This window comes from Sciurus vulgaris (genome assembly GCF_902686455.1).
Source record: "Sciurus vulgaris genome assembly, chromosome: 16".
In the NCBI taxonomy this organism is placed as follows: domain Eukaryota; kingdom Metazoa; phylum Chordata; class Mammalia; order Rodentia; family Sciuridae; genus Sciurus; species Sciurus vulgaris.
Genome location: NC_136477.1, coordinates 46,836,574 through 46,857,182, shown reverse-complemented (window position 1 = coordinate 46,857,182; position 20,609 = coordinate 46,836,574). Strand labels below are relative to the sequence as shown.

General features: G+C 46.7%; 1 protein-coding gene across 1 annotated transcript in view; it reads right to left on the bottom strand.

The window, feature by feature from the left end:
* RFTN1 (raftlin, lipid raft linker 1) overlaps positions 1-20,609 on the bottom strand; it is a 200,501-nt gene that overhangs the window by 42,095 nt on the left and 137,797 nt on the right. Inside the window, exons 5-6 of the mRNA XM_079116481.1 lie at positions 17,891-18,272; positions 9,812-10,015 (exon numbers count right to left, since the gene is read on the bottom strand). Of these exons, the coding sequence (XP_078972607.1) occupies positions 9,812-10,015; positions 17,891-18,272 (586 nt within the window). The remainder of the gene's footprint in view (positions 1-9,811; positions 10,016-17,890; positions 18,273-20,609) is intronic.

Here is a 20,609-nt window from a genome sequence, read left to right as displayed (position 1 = left end):
TATCCATGACATTTCAGGCAGCTCTTGTCAAGAGGTGGAATCAGGTGGGGGAGGTTGGGGGGGTGGATCTAAATGACTTGACCACTGAAAACCTTTCCTTGAGCAATTGCTCTGGTCAATGCATTGGGTTCTGAGTTCTGTACAATTCAACAACCACATACTAAACACACAGAGACAGTCATGGGCAATGGGGGTTTAAAGAAAAATAGAACAGGGTCCTGTCCCTGCAGAGGACACAAAGGGAAGCCCTTCTGTTCTTCCTATGTTCAGGGCTCCTAGATTCATTTAGATAAGATTGTGGAAAAGAGGGCAGATTTAGAAGCCTATGGTCTGGGTTCAGGCTCTTTCAAGGAAAGTTCTGTGGCCCTCTCAGGAGCTTGGCTTCTCATCTGTGAAATAGAGTTGTGGACAGATACTTCCTCCTGGCCTCTAGAGTCTACCAACACTGCTCCATCATACTTTATGGGCTGAACCTGTCCACATTGGTAAGTTGAAGTCCCAACCTCCAATGTGAACATATTTGAAGATAGGGCCTTTAAGGGTCATTAATGTTCAATGAGGCCTTAAGGTGTGTGGCCCCAATCCAAATGGCGTGGTGTCCCTGTAAAAAGAGACAGACAAACGCTCACACACCAGAGATCTCTCCTAGTTCCCCACCCTGGGTGTATACCCTTGGCCATGTGAGGACACAGCAAGATTGCACTGCCTGAAAGCCAAAAAGAGAGCCTCACCAGAAAACCAACCCTGCCGCACCTTGATCGTGGGCATCCAGTCTCCAGAAATGGGAGAAAATAAACATCTATTTACTTTATAAGCCACTTTATAAGTCTGTGGCATTTTACTATGGCGACTCTCGTTGACTAATACAAATAAAACAGTGCCTGACTCAACAATATACTATTTGCAAAGGACAATTTTTAATAGAAGAAATCCATATTAATGTGATTTTTTTTTTTTTTTTGGCAGAGAGGGAAGGAAGACAAATTCAGAAAGTTCCCTAAATCACACTGGAGTTCCTAGACCTATATTTTCCAGAAGTCTCTAACACACACAAATGACAAATGTGAACACACAACTATCTGTAGTGTGTCTTCCTACAGACTCCCATAAACAAAATGAAAAGGTCATCAACAGGAGAAAATCATTTACAAGCATAACAAAAATTAATAGGAGGCTAAGCTTAACATTCTTTGTATATAAAGTGTTTACAGATCTCTAATTAAAATATTAGAAACAGGCAAAGAATATGAACTAACAATTATTTAATTCTCTCTCCATAGCTAGAAAATATTGGGAATAAAACCTCAAACTCTTTTTTTCCCCTCAAATCAGCAAGTTTGAAAAGAGAATTCTCACTATGAGTAGAGGTATGTGAATATGGAAAATAAGGGAATAAGGGAATTTGACTATACCATCTTTTTAGAGGGCAATTTAATAATGTCTGAAGGGCCTACCACAAAATTTTTGACCCAGAAATCCTACCTCTTTTAGCTTTGTCCTGAGGCAATAATCACCAGTGCCATCAAATAATTATCTACAGTCATTTTTTATAAATTACTTAAAAACTTAATTGAAATGTGCAATAATCCAAATATTCAATCATGGAAAAATAGCTGAATAAATCATATTTCCAACAAATACTATACTGTTTTCCCCAAAATACCCTGGGATTTAATCTTTCAGGAGAATGCTTCCCATACAATATTATGGGGGAAAGAAAACAGATATGAAATTGCAGTATGAGCTGAGTACAGTTCATATTTTTTGTTAAAAATGTGAATTTTTATGTTAAAAATGTCCAGACAAATAAACTTTAAGAACATACAGAAGATCCTAGAAATAGGTGCGAGTGGTGGAATCTATAATTTGAATTTTCTCATTATCCTCCTCTGCAGGGTTAATCTAAGAGTCAGACAGGTGTGACAAAAGTAAATGGACAGCACTCCTCTGCAGCTCTGGAAGCAGAATTAGATTCCAAACACTGCAGAACAATGGGGACACCATCTAAGTGGAGAGGACCTTTCTTAGAGTTAAGTCTAGAAATGGAAGATTGGGCCTCAAAAGGGTAAGCAACATGTTCCTGGAAACACTCAAACTCACCCAAGTGACCTTCTGGCTACTGGCTGGTTCATTCTGACACCTCCTGACCACCATTATGTGCTGAGCTCTCCGTGGTCACTGGAGATCTCTGAGGCAGCAAGACAAAGTCCCTGACACCACAGAGCTTACCTTGCTATGGAGAAGGGAGACAAGAGCAGAACCTCAGAAGTGACAATGCTACAGAAATAGTGAGCTATGAGAGAGCCAAGGTGGGAGCGGGTGCCGGTGGCTACTTTCTTTCTGAAAGGTGTGCTCAGGTTCGGGCTTTTCGTTCTGAGTAGGTAAACAGGAACTGAATTAAGCAAGTAAGGGGTATGGATCTGCAGGGTTGGAGATCCAGGAAGAGGAGGGAGCAGCTCTTCATGTATAATGCAGAGTGGAAGGCAGCCAAGGCCGGATGAACCACAGAATCATGAGGGACATGAACACTGAAATGACTGATGGGGAGAAGACGTGAATAAGGGTTTATCATGTGCTTGGTTGACCAATGGGATGCAAGCAGGTGAGATACAGAGGCTAGAAGAGCATGCGGTGGTTTAGCTTGATCTCCCACCTCTCTGCTACACTGTGAAAACCAGTTAGTTCCCGGAAGATAAACAACACATGAAGCAGAGCTGCCCAAAGGTGCCAGCTTGTATTAGCTGAACTACAGATCGGTGAGTGTGCCTATCTGAGTTCATCAGGGCTGCCAACAAAGCAGCTCAGGCTAACCAGAAAATCCAGGGGGATAAACCCCTACTCTCTACACCAGTGAGTTCTGAAGCGATTGTTACACAGCATTATGTGGCAACAGCTGACTGATAACAGTGCCCAACCTATATGAGACCAGTGTGCTCTCCTCAGCCTGGGGGATAGGGATAGTCTTTATTCCAGAACGACACAGAATCTGAACAACCTAATAAACAATGGCAATGAGGGTGTTTCCTGGAGCATAGAAACCTTATCCAGATAATAACTCAAGCTGGTAAGAAAACGTTCCATTTCTAGTAAAATCCCTGTGGGCAAAGCAATGCCATGCACCAGTTTCTTGTTTCCTATTTGGAGAGTCTGTTATTAAGTAGCCTCGGCAAATGTAAGCTTGCCTCTTTCATCTGCTTCACAGAATAGATTCCCCCAAGTGTTAGTTCACAAGCCTCCTGGGATGTTTTTTATAGGTGACCTGGGAGAAAGAGCCACTCCTCAGATGACCATATGACAAATATTTCAGGGTCCAGGACAAGCAGCTCAGTCAAAACTCTCAGCAATACTCCAGAGTTGGAGCCTCTGTCACAGCAGGGTTGCCTGAATAAACCCCTTTGAATAAAACATCCCAGTCCTGACCTGGGGATGTTTGGGACCAGAACACTCAGTAATTCCTTGGGATCAAATCAAAACACATTTTTTCCTCGAAGCTTCTACAATAATGTGTTATAGTCAGCCCCTCGATCTGCAGGTTCCACAGCCATGGATCAACCACTACAAGATCAAGTTGAAAAGGGTTGTAATGAAACAGGTATGCATCTTTTCACCCTTCTCCTAATTCCCTAAACAATACAACTATTTACATAACATGCGCATTATATTAGATGTTGTAAGTAATCCAGGGATGACTTAAGTATACAGGAGGATGTATGTAGATTATCAGCCATTTTAGAGTAGGCACCTGAGCCTCCATCCACAAATTTTGGCATCTGAAGGGTGGTTCTGGAACCAAGCCTCTGTAGATACCAAGGGATGACAGTAATCTAATCTCCAAAGCTTCTACACACACATCTCCTCAATGGAGGACCTCAAGTCCCCTAGGCGTGCCTACCACGTGCTTTAAGTACTAAAGTGCCCAGTTCAACATAAATAACATAACGGGCTTTCACCTGCCAACAGCTGAGTGCAGCAGAGTTGGGACCAGGAAGAGGAAGGGGTCACTTGCAGCCCATCCAGACTTCCTCTCTGCCTCCTGCCTGGCTTCCCCTCCTTCCTCCCAAGTTCCAGGCCTAGGAGGGGGGCTGTGCGGGTCCTCATTCACTATCTGCTCTGTGCACTGCCTGCCTCCCGCCCCCCCCACCCAGGCTCTGCTCACCAATTCCAAAATGCTGATTCACCTGCTTGGCTAAGAAGCAAGTTCAGAACGGCTGTCAAAATTTGGTCATCTGTAACAGCAAAAAAGTCAATGAACCACAGAGAGCAGACAGCCAGGCTTTTAAAGAGCCCCTTGTTTTGACGGCCCTGTCCACTCCCCATGTCCTCATTACCTTCACGGCTCAGCCTCTCTGAAATGTGCACCGAGTTGGGTATAAATAGGTCTATCTGAGAGTGAAGCCTCCTGATGTAGAAAGGTTAAACTGCCCTCCGTCTATGGAAAACATTCCATTATCACTGCATTTTTTATTAAAGTAAAGATGCTTCCCTACTGTGCACAAAAAGCTATTTGCTCTGGTATTGTATAAATATTTGATGCTGGTCTTTTGGCAAAAGGCCACCTTGACATTCCAAGCTTATGATTTACAAGAAGGATGTGGGAAGAGAAGTTCTGCCATGCTATCTCAAGAGGTAAGGTCTATGAGGCAACCACTCTCCCCCATAGGCGCAAAGACTCTGCCCATCAAGCCCGACCCTTGTGTTGCTCTCCAGAGTGTAACCTGGAATGTGCACGCCAGGGCAAGCAGTCAATGTATTTGGTTTACTTTTGCAGGTTTACAAACAAATGTTATTATTATTCTCCTTTTAACAGGCAAGGCTGAACAAACTGTCCACACTGGGGTAGCAGGATCGTGGATTCCTTGCTCTCAGGGCCCTGTTCCCCACTGGAAACTGCATGATGTTCTCAGTACTGATTCCAAGAATGGCACTGGCCAACCACACAGCCATAATTGCACATGTGGTCATGCCGAGGTGCAATCCAGTGCAAACCTAATCACTGGCCAACCAATCTGGGACAACTGTGGCATGTTGCTTTCCAATCATGCTACTACTAATGTGCTCCATTAACTGAAGAATGAGCAGACTGCTGCCTTCTCTTACCTCTTGAGCCCCCCCTGCTGCTCTGGGCCTGCGTGCCTTCAGGATTCTGATTCTGAAATGCTGAAGCATCTAGAGAAGGTGTTACTCTTCTTCAGTGACAGTAGGGATTAGCCTATAAGTTTCAGTGTCATGAAACTGACCAGAGTATTTCTGGCTGAATGTGAGGCTCTCTGCCCAATTGGGTTCATGGCTTCTCATAGAATCCTCCTAAAATTTCTGCAAGCGTCATCATTCCCTTTTAGATGAGAAAACGGAGATGACGAAACTTAAATAATTTGACCATGTTCAAATGGAATGCAAGGGTCAAACTAGATCTGAAATGTGGTTGGTTTGATCCCAAAGCCTGTGCTCTTGTGACAACTAAGAAACATTTATTGAGCTACTACTAAAATGAGCCAGATGCAGGTGATGGACAGACAGACTAGATTTCCAGTCATGGAGCTGGTGCTCTCTGGCCATTGCACTGTACCCTCTGCCACAGTGTTAGGGTGTTCAGGCACTGAGATGCTAAGGAGTGGCCCAGGGACTTGCAAGCATGACTGTATAAAATGTATGTTTCTCTGTCTTTAAAATTTGAAATATGCATTTCTTTTTTTTTTTTTTTTAATGTCTGTAGGATATGCTAGGTGTCAGAAAATGTGGGGTAAATACACAGTGCCACTTGGATTTAGATGAAGCTGGGACATCAGGGAAATCCCAAGGATGATGTAGTGGGGGTTGGAATGGAGAGACATGGGCATAATGTGACCCCTGTGTCACACAACATGCAGATCACTGGGAATGTACTCTAGTCAGATTTTCATTTATCAAGGTTGTAGGACTAACTTCCGTTTAAAGGAAATAGTGGCAAAAAAAAAAAAAAATGACAATAGCTGGGCATGGTGGCACACACCTATAATCCCAGCGGCTCAGGGGGCTGAGGCAGGAGGATCTCGAGTTCAAAGCCAGCCTCAGCAACATGAGGCACTAAGAAACTCAGTGGGACCCTGTCTCAAAGTAAAATACAAAAGTAGCTGGGGATGTGGCTCAGTTGTTAAGTACCCCTGAGTTCCATCTCTGGTTCAAAAAAAAAAAAAATGGTGATTAAGGACCCCACGAGGCACTGATCCAGATAGATCTAATGCAGGACATTCTGCAGGATATGAGGCGAGCTTCCTCTGAAGCAAGCAGGGGCAGAAAAAAGGACTCTCGCAGGTGAAGAGAGATATGAGGACAGGGTCATCTTGTGCAGCATGTGTTGCTGGACTGGATTCTGGTTTGGACAATCAGCAATAAAAGGCATTTTTTGAAACAAAGAGAGGCAGGACTACCAGGGTAAGAAAGGGCAAGGACAGGAGAAGGCCAGGGGAGCAGAGTGAGGGTGGAGATGGGTGAGGGCAGAGTAAGGAATGCAGGGCAGGTGACAGAGGGGGCCAAGGCAGGGAAGGGAGAGATGAAGGTGGCAGCCAGCTCTGTGGCCGATGATGGCAGCAAGGATGATGAAGCCCTTGGTGAGGAAACAGCCTCCCAGCCAGGCCTTTGGGTGGGGCCTCTCCCACTCCTCATCAAGAGCCCGGTCAGGAGGGTCCCTCCCCATCCCTAGAAATACAGACTCTGGCCTTTGCCTCACTGTATGGGGGGCTCCTGAGGCTGCTGTCTGCTCTGCCGTGTGGTCCCTGGGCTCATTCCTGCTGTTCCCTATGGTGACCTATGAGCCCTCCTCTCCCCATCGGCAGGCCACCCATGACCCTGTTGGTGGCCTCAACCTCCCACCACATAGCCACCTCTCTCCTCCCCTGGCCTCACTCTTCTTTCCACTCACTGCCTGGCCATGTTCTTACCAGCTGGCAACCTTGGCAATGACATAATGTCTCTGTGCCTCAGTTTCCACATCTATGCTGCATTCCACTGGACTGAGGACTGAATGAGCTGCTCTGTTAGAAACACCTGGAGCAGTACCAGCACTGAGTCCTGCAGGCCCAGGTCCCCTCACTGTGCTCTCTGCTGTGCCTCGAGCTGGCAGGGCTCAGGCTGGGGCCTCCCCAGCCAGAGACACTGGCCCAACCCTGGAAGAGGAGTCCTGGAAACCACCAGCAGAAGCCCAAACCTGGGGAAGGTATGGGTGTTTCCATGTCCTTGGAGGTGTGAAAACAGAAGCTGGAGTCTGAACTGGGTGATCTGGACAAAGTTCTCATGAGTTTTATGACTCTGGAGTATAACTTTTATGATTTTAGACTATAAATACCCTTTTAAGAGTCATGAATGATACTTTCCCAGGTGGCAAACAGCTTGAAGGTGTGTCTAGCTCTGCCAGGTTTATTAGTAAGGATACTAATTACCTCTTAGAAATAGGTTCCTTTCATGATTATGATTAGTTTGCCTTTTTTTTCTTTTCTTTTCTTTTCTTTTTTTTTTTTTAATTCTGGGAAAAGAACATATGCCCGTTTCTTCCCTGCAACAGAAACCCTGGGCTTTCCCAGAGCCGAAAAGCCTTAACCCACTAACATCATCCCGATTCACACGGTCCTCCCAGCAGAAACACACCGGGAAAATCACATCTCAAGCCAGTGTGGGTTTCAATAAACTCGGTTCAGAGGCTTCTCAACCCTGGCTGTGATGAAGCCGAGCCACTGCCTGCGGCGCTAGACTAGATACTGTAGATGCCTCGGGCTCAGCGGAGGACTTCACGGTTGCACTTGCCAGGGGACATTTCACGTTCTGTCTTCAAGGCAGGAAGGCTGCCTTTAAAGCAGCTAGAGCCAAGGGAGGTTATAACAGCCTTTCACACGCTGAAGGCAAATCTGAAGAAAAAGCTGTACAAATTCTCTGTGCTTTTGGATGCATGGATGGAAAGAGGGGGAGAGGAGGTGAACTCAGCCTTGACTGCCAAAACCATAATGGTGAGAGACACTCAACAGCTTTGTGAACTTTCAAGGTGTTCTCCCTGGGGGGTTCAGCTTGCCCCTTGCATATTCAGACAGAAAAAACTTCTGTTTGGATGCACCATAATCCTAAGAGGAGATAAAATTACCAGGGGCATCCTGTGCTGCTGCTACTGCCAGCGCATCCTTAAGAAACTAGCCATCAGGTGCCCAGGGAGAAATGTAAAGCTCCACACAGTCACAGACAACTTCGAGGGGCACTAAGATAAAAAAGCTGCTATTGCCCCAACCTAAGATGAGTGACAGAAGTCCTGCAGGAAGTATCGGGCAAAGAGCCCCTCTCCACCCACCCCCACCAATACTTAGGAATAGAGCATGCTGCCCCTGTATTCTATGGTGCCTCTGGCCAAACAGATGGTGCCTAGCCCTGGCTTCAGGAGCCCCTGCAGGCACCATGGAGGGTTTCCTTGTGCGCAGAGAGGTTATCAACCTTGCTGCCAGGGAACAGAGGTTAATTTAGTTGCATCCATGAAACATATACTCTAGAACTGCACTGTCCAATACACTAGTCACATATGGTTCAATTTGTGAAAATGAAATAAATTTCAAGTGCTCAGAGCCCAAAGACGGGCTCCCACATTGGTTCATTCTGTTAGATTCATTCCGTTATTTTTGCCACATTGGATAACACAATATAAAATGTTCTACCATCAGAGAAAGTTCTATTGGACAGCATTAGTCTGGCAGTATTCTTAGTGAGCTGATCGCCTTCTTTATGTCATTCATCCATTATAACAAATGGCTATGGCCCAGTGCACTACGCAGTGCCTGCTGCTACTATGACATGTTGAGACTGGACACGGATATTTAGAGAGCAACAAGGGATTGCATCCAAACTAAGACCTATTAGTGCTGTGTCATCTTCTGAGGCATTGAATGATTCAAATATGTACATTCAGAATTAAGAATAGCATCTCTATTCTAAGGATGCCTGTTGGCATTTCAAGGATTGCCAATAATATGGAATCCAAACTCCATCCCTGACTCTGTTAATTCTTGAGAGAGAAAACTGTGGTGCGGTTGATGCCCCCTGCCAGGTTTTGCTGGAATCAACAACTTTGGTGTGACGCTTTGCTTGCTTAGGAACCCTGCTGACTGGCAGTCCTCAGGATCTGCACATGCTGGCAGGTAGGCCCGCTCTCCAAATTGCCTCCCAGCTTCAACACACCCTGGTGACTTAACTCGCCTTCATGTTAACCCGATGCACATTCTTTTCTTGACACCTTTTCCCACTGTGGGTAGACTTACTTCCCACCTTGGAAGCTGATGTTCATAGTACTATTTCATGCAGCAACTCCCCAGAGATAACCCACTCCCGGGGAGGGGCCCAGGTGCCATGACACCCAGACACTGTGTGTGGAGCTTACAGAAACCAGGCAGTGCCATTTGTTTCTCTGCCGACAATTCCAAGGTGCCACTGCTACTTCAAACTGTAGTAGCATCTGCAAACAATTCACACTCTGGCGTGACATGATCCCAGGGGATAATTAACAATCCCAGGGAGTCATCTTTTTTTAAGAATCTCTTAAAAGCAACAGAAACAGAGGCCATCTTCATTGAAACAGAATCCCGCCTCCCCGCCTCCCCCATTTCCAAAGATACCTGGCTGACTCCTACTCAGGTCACTGACTTCGTGGGAGCTGCTCGAGATGTGTTAATTAGAAATCAAATGCTGCATGTTTATTGGCTGAATGAACAGCTTTCTAAATGGAGCAGGCTCCAAAGACAGGTTAAGGTTATGAAAGTTAGAAGCAGAATTCTTAAGGACCACCCAACTGTGGTGGATTCCTTACCATTCGCCATTCCAAGGTGGAAGACTGCATTCACCAGCACGCCTCCCTTCCGGAAGTGGTCACTCATGTGCTCCAACCAGTTGGCATCCAAACTGCTCACCGTCTGGCCATTTTTGGAGACCCGGAGAGGAATAGTGACAGGATAGTATTGCCGGCACTTCTGATGGCTCTTCGGTTTGTTGAAAAGGGCAAAGATCTCTATTTCTGTTGAGATTTGTAAAGAGGGTGGGGAAAGAAGAGGTCAACCAGTGATAAAAATCTGCCTCAGTAGGTTTAGTGAAACCTCTCAGGAGCCTAAAGAAAGGATACCAACAGTGAAATCTGTGAGGCTGCACTGTTGCCAAGTAATAAAACTTGATTCCAAGTAGTAAGTTGTGGCTGGGCCATGTCAAGTGACATGGGCCTCAAAGGCTAGGCTTCAGATGGGGGACTTAGGTTTCGAATCTGGAGTAAAATGAATTAATATCTGGGATTAGTTTGTACAGTTAGGAGATAGAGCAGAAATTTCTAGAAATACATACAAAGACATGTTGGAAGTGAAAACAGACATACCTGAGTGAGATATGGACTTTTATTAAAAAAAAAAAAAAGCAAATGTACAGGTTCACATAAAAATAAACACACTGCTCTAATTCCAGGAACTTTGTCCACCCCTGAACTATTTATAGACTGCAGTGGTGTTTCCTGGGGCTGAGCCCATAATACTTAATCAAGTACATCAAAAATACATCGATATGTAAAAATAAATATGCACCTGTAATGAGGGTTCCTGTCTGCAGTGGCAGATCAGCTCACTCAGCGCAGCAGGCTCTGGGAGTAAGGCTCTGAGCTTTCCATTCTTTCATTTATAGCTCAGTTCTTCAGAAATCAATAGTCACTACCACCCAGCTGATCTGTGCCTGCTGTACATGCTGCCAGGTATGAGTTAGCAGTAGCTGCCTCCCAGAGCAAAAATCTGCAATTTCAACCTAACTCTGAAGGTCTATTTTTGCAATACTCATTTAGACAAGCAATCAGAGTCGACCCAGCTTAGAAAGCTTTGCTTACATAGGCTTCTCAAGAATATGCTTTGGTTTCCAAAAATATCTTTTGGAATCTTAAGAAAATCCCCAGTCTTCTATCAAAGAAAAAAGTTAAAGGTCATAAACAATGGCTGACATTAGCAAAAAGGACAAAGGACATTCTTGTTCCCCACATGGGATACCTAGACCTACATTGTGGGATGCTGTTTCCCAAAATGTAATATTTCACAATTTCTGTGGTATCCAAATACTGGATGGATTATTATTTTCTTAAATTGATGTACTTTCCATTATTTAAATAACTGCATTTTCAAAGGAAAATTTGCTGCATGACCATAAAGGCAAACCTCTACCATTTGCCATAAATAAGTGGAATAACAAGGCTCATTAATACAAAATATAGTAATCCATGTAACATCTGAAAGTTTCTCATACAGGTACTGTATTCTGGGACAAAGGAGGTCTTCTCACAGTCACATCTGAGTAAGCCTCAGTGGTGTTACCTGGGCCAATGATACTTATCAGCAACAGCTAATGAACAGGAAGGTCATTTCAAGATGTCCACTCAAGAGAACCAATACCCATCTGCAGAAGTGACCACCAGGATTTTAAACACCAACTCTAGCCTGGTCATCATCCCTACCCCGTATTACCTTACCTTTCTTAGTCCACCTGACTGACTTGAGATGCCACCTCCAACTAGGAAATAATTTCATACAAGAAATGAGGTCCTGGTGTATGGAGCCAGCAACCACTAGACTATTTCATGACTTTTTGAAATATCGGGCGGGCATGGTGGCATATGCCTGTAATATCAGTGGCTCAGAAGGCTGAGGCAGGAGGATTGTGAGTTCAAAGTCAGCCTCAGCAAAAGCAAGGTGCTAAGCAACTCAGTGAGACCCTGGGGCTGGGGATGTGGCTCAGTGGCCTAGTGCCCCTGAGTTCAATCCCAGGTACTTCCCACCTCCAAAAAAAAAAAAAAAAAAAAATGGAATGATAAAGAGGAAATCAAGCCATACACTGGGAAGTGGGGGTCAGGGTAAGGATGTGAACTGAGCAATCAGGGGTTTTCTATCCCAGATGCCAGGGATTCAAATAAAAATGGCAGCTACAAAGGTTAAGAGGATGAACCATGCTTTAGTGAATCCCTGAATCATTTGATCATTTGTATTTCTTCAAAAGCAGACTCTGCAACCCTTCCATGTGCAGGCTGCCTGGAGAGTGATGCTAAGAGAGAGAAGGAGGGAGGTGGGATGGGAAATAAGGAGGAGATGAAGCCAATGAAATATGCATTAAGGAGCAGGTTACCACTGGGGCAATGGGGGCAGAGTCCCACAGGCCACCCTGAGACACTATATAGAAAACACCTCAAAGGGACCCCCCAAGAGCAATGCAGCTGGAGTATTCACTCTCATGGTCTGGAGGTCACTCCCGAGGAACTAACTCCCCAGAGTATCTGCCCTGCATGTTCCCATTCCCGAGAAATGCTGGTGAGCGTAGAGGCTAAGGAAACCATTAGCTTGGCCAGAACTACCTGCAGGTGACCCCTATGGTGGGCCAGAGCACCAGTCCCTATATTATGTTACAGTCACGCACAGACGCCACAGAATTAAAAAGAAATCACAGTTGCTTCACAAGGAGTTTGGAAGTGACCAAAGTCCAAACCTACAAAGTAACACTGGATCCCACAGAAAGATCCCACACTCAAATGACCAGGCAAAACCCTCAACTTTCCCCAGTGCGTAATGAAACAGAAAATGGGGAAGTGTCAAAAGGAGAAGCGAGGAGGCTGGAGTGGGCGGAAGAAGAGACTTCTGACAAGGTACTCGGTGCTCACAGCGTTCCGGCTTTCCCGTCCTGATCCTCCCCAGGGGCAGGACTGAAGCCAGAGACAGAAATAAATTTTTTCAGGAAGGAAAAGGAAATGCTGCTGGAATGGACAGTCTCCAAAGCCTCAGGGGCAATGAAATATTGGGAGAAAACCTGATTTCAGATGTGTAACCCTTTAGGAGACTCCTCTGTGCCACCACCTCCTTGGCCACAGTCTTCTCTCTACTCACATGGAAACCAGCCAAGAGAAACTGTCCGAACATGATCCCCTTTGATGTTTTTATAGTCCGATTCTTCAACACACATCTTCACATGAGCAGGCATCAAGGATTCCAAAAAGAAGCCCCGAATTTGTCTAAATTTTCTCAGCTGCTCTGTGACTCTGCCATGACCTCAGCAGGAAGATTTTTCTAGACATGGGACAAAAAGTCCCAAAAGAATAGGGAGAGCATTGCTTCCGAGAACATTCTGAGAACAGTTGAAGCGCTGCTCTGGCTGAGGGTTGGAGAAGCACCTACTGTCTTCTTGTCCTTCCTCCCCGGTCCCTGCATGGGGGCCTTGCCTGGTGGCAGGTAAGATTCCTCATGTACAGCAAAGTGCTGGCACTGTGACAGGAGCTGTGATGTGTCTGCTGGATTGACCTGAGCCAGACAAGTGGAGAAAGCTGGGAAGGACAAGCTGGGGCTGGCTAAATGGCCCCCTCCTTTCAGGCCTCCTGGGCTACGGGCAAGTGGGAGCAAAGAGGCAGGTGGCCAGCTCTGAGGCCTATACCTGGGCACAGGGACTTGGGCTCAGAATGGAAGTCTGCACTCTTGTCTTCAGGTTCTGCCCCAGCAAGCTGTGACTTGAGGGTGAGCCAAAGGGGCTGGCTGGTCAGGATTGGAGTCAAGGCTGAAGAGAGAATATAGAGTTTGAACTCAAGTGTGGGCTCCAAAGGCCAGACTTAGGAGGAGAAGGCTGCCAACGAGTTGGCTATGTTGGAAGGAGGAAGTGGAAGTCAGATGCAGCGGGTGGCCTGAGCTGGGTGGAGTCTGCACTGTGCCAAGGCCAGGCGCAGGGGGAACAGATGAAAGGTCTGCCCTGGGAGGGCAGGCAGTGGGTGCTGTGGAGGGAAGGGAGGGCAGAAGGGCCGGAAGCTCTCCATCTAGATTCCAAAGTCTGGGGAAGGCTGCCTCAGGCTCCGTCAGGCTTAGGACTAATACAGGGCCTCTTGGTGGCCCACTTGCTAGGACAGCAGAGGTGAAGTGCACACACAACAGTCCACAGGTATTCAAGTGGAAAGTCCACAGCAGCCCAGACACCTGCACCATGCTGATACCGCCCCCTGTGACTCTCCACTCTCCAACCTCCAGAGGGGGCAGCACTAGTTCTAGGCCCAGAAGCATTAAGCAGATGTCCCAGAACCACAGATGGTGTGGGAGAGCCAGGAGTCTTGCAGATCTGGAGCCCTGGGCTCCTTCCCTAGTCCAACAAGAGATCAACTTCATCAGGACACAGAAAGTGGGCACCGGTGGCCACAGAAGGGACTCAGTAGCTGTTTTTGTTTCTGGACTGAGTCAAAGGACTGAAGGAGAGGCAGAATCACAGGGTCAAACTATCCTGAGGGTATGGGGAGAGGAGGGTATTGGCCTGGGGAGGGGAAGGGCCCACACATCAGAAAAGCCCCCTGAGTTTCAGGTATCCACACTGAGCTGGCTGCCAGGGAGATCTACAGAACAAAATCTCCTCAGCCAGAACTGCAATTGAGGCAGTGACTACAGCTTCTGGCTGGAAAGTCTCAGCAGGTAGGAAAGCCAGTGCATGGAAGACTTAGAATAATGATTTTGGTGATAGTGAGAACAATCAGAATTTGAACGAACCCGTTCAGCCTCATTTCTCTTGACTGAAGTTGTCGCAACAGAGACAACTGGGGCTCAGAGGATCACTGCACAGCCAGGATTTCAAACCAATAAGAAATCCCCTGGTGTGTGGGGCGTGCGGCTGGGGTTGTAGCTCAGTGGTAGAGCACTTGCCTAGCATGTGTGAGGCGCTGGGTTCGATCCTTAGCACCACATAAAAATTTTAAAAAATAATAATAAATGAAGGTATTGTGTCAATCTATAAGAACAAGAAAAAAGAACTTTAAAAAAAAAAACAAAAAGAAAAGAAATTCCCTAGAACCAGGAAATAAAATTCAATGAGCAGGAAGAGAAACCCAGGAGGACCTAATTGGGCCCTGGGCTGCAGGGGTGGGAGGCGTGGCCTGCCCCTGCTTCCAGGTGGAGACTCAGGGAAAGTCCTGTCTGAGCTGTCCCCTCCTGGAGTCTTCTCCCCTAGGCTTCCTATATAGGAAATAAATTAAGCGAGAAGGAGAAGGAGGGGGAAGGGGGGAGACTCCCTCTGGATGTTTTTTAATTGTCTTGCTGTGATTGCCTATTTAAGCCCACCTGGCAGAACGAGGAGTAAAAACACTTCACCCTCCTTAGGGGGGCCCCAGGAAAAAGGCAAGCGAGATGAGAGCGGCAGGGAGGGGGCCGTGTGTGTGCTGGGGGTGACGGTGAGCTGTCACCTTGTTCCCAAGGAAGGAAATAAGATTCCACAGGGGAAAGATTAGGAGTGAGGCCAGGGTTCAGGTGAGGGCCATGATCCATGGGGACAGGGTCCTGCATATCCAGCTGTGGGGAGGCCAATGACCTGACTGTGGTAAGAGACTTAGCTGCATGCAAGGGACCTTCCGTATCTGTGGAGTGGGCTTCCTAGTAGTGTCTTCTGTTAGGAGCCGTGATGAGGAATAACTGAAATGACAACCAGGGAGGAGTCAGAACAATGCTCTCAGGGTGACCACCATCGACAGCCTGCCCCATGTAGCCACTAGGGTGTTATCACTGATGGAAAAGCCAAAGGCTCATTTTTTCTACAAAAAGATAATTTTTTTTTTTTTTTTTTTTTTAAATAACAGTGAGATCCTAAATTGCAGAGCCCTGTAACCTCACTTACTCTTGAAAGAGGTAGCTGTGTACCTGGAGAGATTGGAATTGGGGAGGCTTAGAGAACCCGCATAGCTGAAGTTCCCCTCCACTGTTGGGCTTACACCTTCATTAACACCCATTAGCCATTTACCAGCACTATCTGGGTCACCAGCAGAAAATAGGGTCTTGGGGTGGAATGCAGGCCCACATGCTTCGGGAGGAGGGGTTCCTGTGCATTCAGCTATGAGGAGTCTAAGTGAGGTAGACAGGTAGCCACAGGGCAGCAGGAGGGCACTGGGCACCTGGGGACAAGTCTTCCCAGTTAGTAATTCTCTGGGGTCAAACACAGAGGCAGGAAGCTTAGAAGGAGTCTCTGAGAAAGGTGGATTCTGGAAGGCTGCGGGTAACGGCACACTTTCTAGGGAATCTCAGTGTTAACCACCTCCTTTCTCAAACCAGGGTTCCATGAGGGGTGGAGGTCAAGAGCCAGGAGCACAGTGCCTGAGCCCCAGTGGTAACAGCTCACACTGGTGAGCTGACAGCACTGAGCAGCTTTGAAGGTACATCTCACCTTCCCATATGAGAAGGCAATCACGGCGTCCAAGGCTACTGCCTAGCCACAAGGTGGCTGGAATGGACAGAAAGACTGGACTCATGTCTTTCTGATACCATCTGCTTCCTCATGACACCTCCCCTTCTGCAGGCCCTGTGCCTGGCCTGAACCCTCCCCCAATACTGGACAACAGCAGGTGTCCCCAGTGGCCCACCCTCCTCCTTGGGATCAGCATGCACACCTTACCTACACCTCAATGAGAAGACAGCTTTGAACACTGATTGGGAGGTGCCTCCTAGGTCTAAATGCACTCTTCGAAAGAGTGGAAGAAGTCTTTCAATCCCGTGAAAGAAATCAGGCAAAGGGAGAGCACTACTTCAGCACACGTTTAAGAAGGATCCAGACCTTGATTAAATAATAGCCCTATATATCCCAGAATTGAGGTAGCTCCAGTCTCTCCTTCCAAGTAACTTTGCAAATAAACCCCCAGAAAAAAGCATCCTATAATTTTCCTTTCAAGAAATACAAATGTAGCAAAAGAAATCATTTCACCTTGTTCTTCACTCTCAAAGCATAAAATGTTCCTTATCATTTGTAAGAGGCCAATTTCAAGAACGAGTAACTAAATAGTAACAACATTAACCAGGCATATGATCCAGAAAGTCCTAAACAAACAGCCCTCTGGGGGCCGGGTGATCTCCGGCTGTCAGTCTCAATACTTGTTCATCTTCCAAAGACCGGAAGAGGCCCCACTGCTAATGTTAAGTACCTTGCTGTCAGGAAGTAGCTGGATGCTAGATTTCCTGGAGAAAGTAGAGAAGAGGGAACTCTAGGGAGGGAAATGAAGAGAAATGTCACTCCCTGTCAACCAAGGGCTTCGGGAAATCTTGTCAGGAAAGACCAAGCAGAGAGGCAAAATGGGATGGAGGTCCAGTCCCATGGCATTCAAATTCCAGATCTGCCAGTTTCCCGCCCAGGGCAACAGGTTTCCTCTCTAAACCCCGGATTACTCCTCTGACAAACGGGCAATGATAACAGAGCTCACCCACATACAACACAAGGCTGCCTGGAGAATTGAGGTCAGTCTTTTAAAAAGCGTATGGGCACAGGGCCCGGCCCTCAGAAGTACTGATATATGTTGGCTATGATTGTTGCTGTGCTGTTATTTGAAATCCTCACGCCAATGTGCCGGCTCTCATGTCTCCTTACAATGGGACGAAGAGGATTCCCAGACTGGTGGCCTTTCCTCAGTGGAGTGTTCTACCACAGTGATTTGTCCCTGAAAGCTGGCTGTTTACATTGTCATGAGTTGAATCACAGTTTTCCGCACAAGCTGCCCTCAAGGGTGTTTGTGATTTCTTGCTGTAGGCAGACAGTCAAAGCAGTGACAGGCCGGGTCTCAGTGGTTCCCGGCAGGCAAACACTTCCTGTGCAAGGGCACAGTGATGCAAGAGTGCAGGAGGTGCAGTAACTCAGTGTCTAGAAGCCACTTAGAACCGCATCTTTTAGAACAACTGCAAGTCAATTTCACATGGCTCTGCTTGACCCTGAAGTCAACTTCAGCAAGTAACTAGCTGGGCGGCCCAACTACGTAATTGAAAAAGTTTCTAGTGTTTGATGGACTGCTGTGTCTACGCTTCCCTCTCTTCCCCCTAAAATGCCCTGGGAAGGACCGGAAAGCCGTTAACCTCTCCAGTGGGTCAAACGCGCAGTGCTTCATACTTACTCCTAGAGAGCCGCCCTGCATGTGTGTCCGATGGGTCACCATCTGGTCCATCCAGTATAGGGCTCATCCCCCGTGGGGAAACTTCTCCACCCTCTCCAGAGGATAAGCTGGGCTCCTCAGTGAAAGGCGGCTCTCCTGTGTGGCCTGGGCCAGACTCTGGGCTCCCATTCATCCCTGCGGGAGCAACACACACACCTGCAGCAGCCCCTGGGTTCTCATCCTCCAGTGATTCGTGGTCCCCACGTGCCTTTTTTGCAGCCCTGGCATCTGTGGCACTGTTGGCCCTGGGCGCGAGAGGGCTGCCGTCCACCGAGTTGACCGGGGAGTGGTACTGAGGAATAACGCCCACAAACTTCAGGCCCCGACTTGCAGCCTCCTGGACCTGGGAGGTCAAAACAAAGGCAAGAGCATGAATGGGATGGTTTATCAAAGGAAGCCTGCAGCACCCTGCATCTCACTGAGCTGCTTCACTGTGAACAGGGAGAACAGCAGGCTGCAGAGGTCCCGTGCCAGCAAGGCACCCTGGCCCTGGCCCCCCAGGGATATGCAGGCTTGGTGTGTTCACTACCCATGGGAGAACAAAGCTTTGGGGAAGGGTTGGGACCATCCCTCCTTAAGATGCTAATGGTCCCTATTGTTTTTTTTTTTTTTTTTCTTTAAACAGGTTCTAAAAGAATAAGCTCAAATAAATAGTTTGAAAGAAGTTTATTTTGATAACAATTTTTTTAAATTTCTTTTTCAGATGAATTACCTACTTCCTGCCCATCGGGCTACCTTATAAATATAGTGCATCTAGCCAGGCATGGTGATATATGCCTATAATCCCAGAGGCTTGGTAAGTTGAGATAAGGAGGATTGTGAGTTCAAAGCCAGCCTCAGCAACTTAGCAAGGCTCTAAGCAACTCAGTGAGACTCTTGTCTCTAAACAAAATACAAAAATGGGCTGGGATGTGGATCAATGGTTAAGTTCCCCTGGGTTCAACCCCTGATACCAAATAAATACATAAATACATACAGTGCAGCTTACAACTGCATGGTAACCACCAGATGGCATCTTATGACCCAAAGAGCTTCCTTTTTGAGTCCCTAGTTTTGACAGAGAAGGGTACAGAGGTGGGGAAAAGACTCCATGGGACCCTCAGGCCTCAGGGAAGCCAAGGAGGCTAGTAGTCTATAACCGACCCACTGCTGCAGGCAGGCCCTTGGCTCTCCAGCGCCTCATATAGCCCAGACAGCATGGGCAAACAGGAAACTATTCCTTCTTGCTTCCTGTGCCCCCAAGATGGGACAAAGAAATCTACAGAGTCCTGCAAATACTTGAACTCTCTTTGCCCTAAAAAGTAGCCCCACCGTCAGTGCATTTAATAGGCAAAACTTTGAAAGAAAAACTGAAAGTGGTGGCCTAATAAAATCAAGAAGAGCCAGAGGGTGGGCGTGTAGGGACTTTCCAAGCAGGATGCTCAAGACACTACGTCACCACTGCATAAGGAGGCAGAAACCCCAGAGCTGTCCTAAGTCTTAGTCACCACCCCTAAGTGGATGACCTCAGAAAATCTGGAGTTCTCCACAGAACATCTACTGCTATTAAGAATGAGTAAGAAATACCATGGGAGGCTCTCTGCGCCAAGGGGAAGCTAGTCCTCACACTCTCTAATACACCACCCTAACGTGAAGTAAGGGTCGTTCAGTTCCACACTTACATTCTGGAAAAAAAAGTCTAGATCACGTGCAAATGTATGGTCCCAATCTTTCCACAATTCCAGCCTGTACTAGACATAACACAATAACTATCATCTGCTGCAGGCCTACTATGCGCCAGGCACATGACTAGGCATTTTACAGTAAGGTCACTTTGTTTAATTCTTTCAATGACCATTCATGGCATCATAATCTCTATTTCAAGATGAGGACACTGAGATTCATATCAAAGTCATAAAATAAGCAGTGAGAAGCCAAAGTTCAAGGCCAGGCCTGACCCCAAAGTGGACTCAAGATCAAGTGGACACATGTCAAGACATCGAATGCATACATGTCCACGGTCACGTCTATGTCCACTCACACACATGCTTCGGTCAAATCATTCATCAAAGTTAAAAAAAAAAAAATACCCCTTAAAGTATCCTTTCCATTCTGAAAATTTACTGTTCATTCATTAATCTGTGATGTCCACCTATTTTAGAAGTTATCTTGAAAAGTTCTAAAAGAAAACACAGGAAACGAAGTTCTTTAAAAGAAGTTTGGGGAGATAATTTATACCAAGAACCTTATGCTAGGCAAGCTATCACCTACAAAGCATAGCTCTGAGCTTCCCGGTGACAAAGGCAAAAAGAGAAAAGGCAATGAGTTTTACAGGCCCCAGATGAAATGATGAATCACCTTGCACTAGCTCCTGAGACTACCGTCTCGCCACACAGGAAACGTTTCTAGAAATGGATTCCAACCGAGGCTCAACCACAGCCAAATCTCAACATGAGTCAAGGCAATGGCAGAGACACATGGTCTGAAGGCTCTCAGAAAGGCTGGGCTTGGAGCCCAGATGTATCACCCCTGGTGTGGGGAACCACAGTGGATGAAATAGCTCTCTGTGCCTCAGTCTTCACATCCATAAATGGGGAGGGTTGTGTTTCCCTTTTGCAGCGACTCTGAAGGTCAGACATAACATAATGGTAAGCATGCTGAAGGGGCCCAGAGAAGGTACATGTGGCCCATCATGATTGCT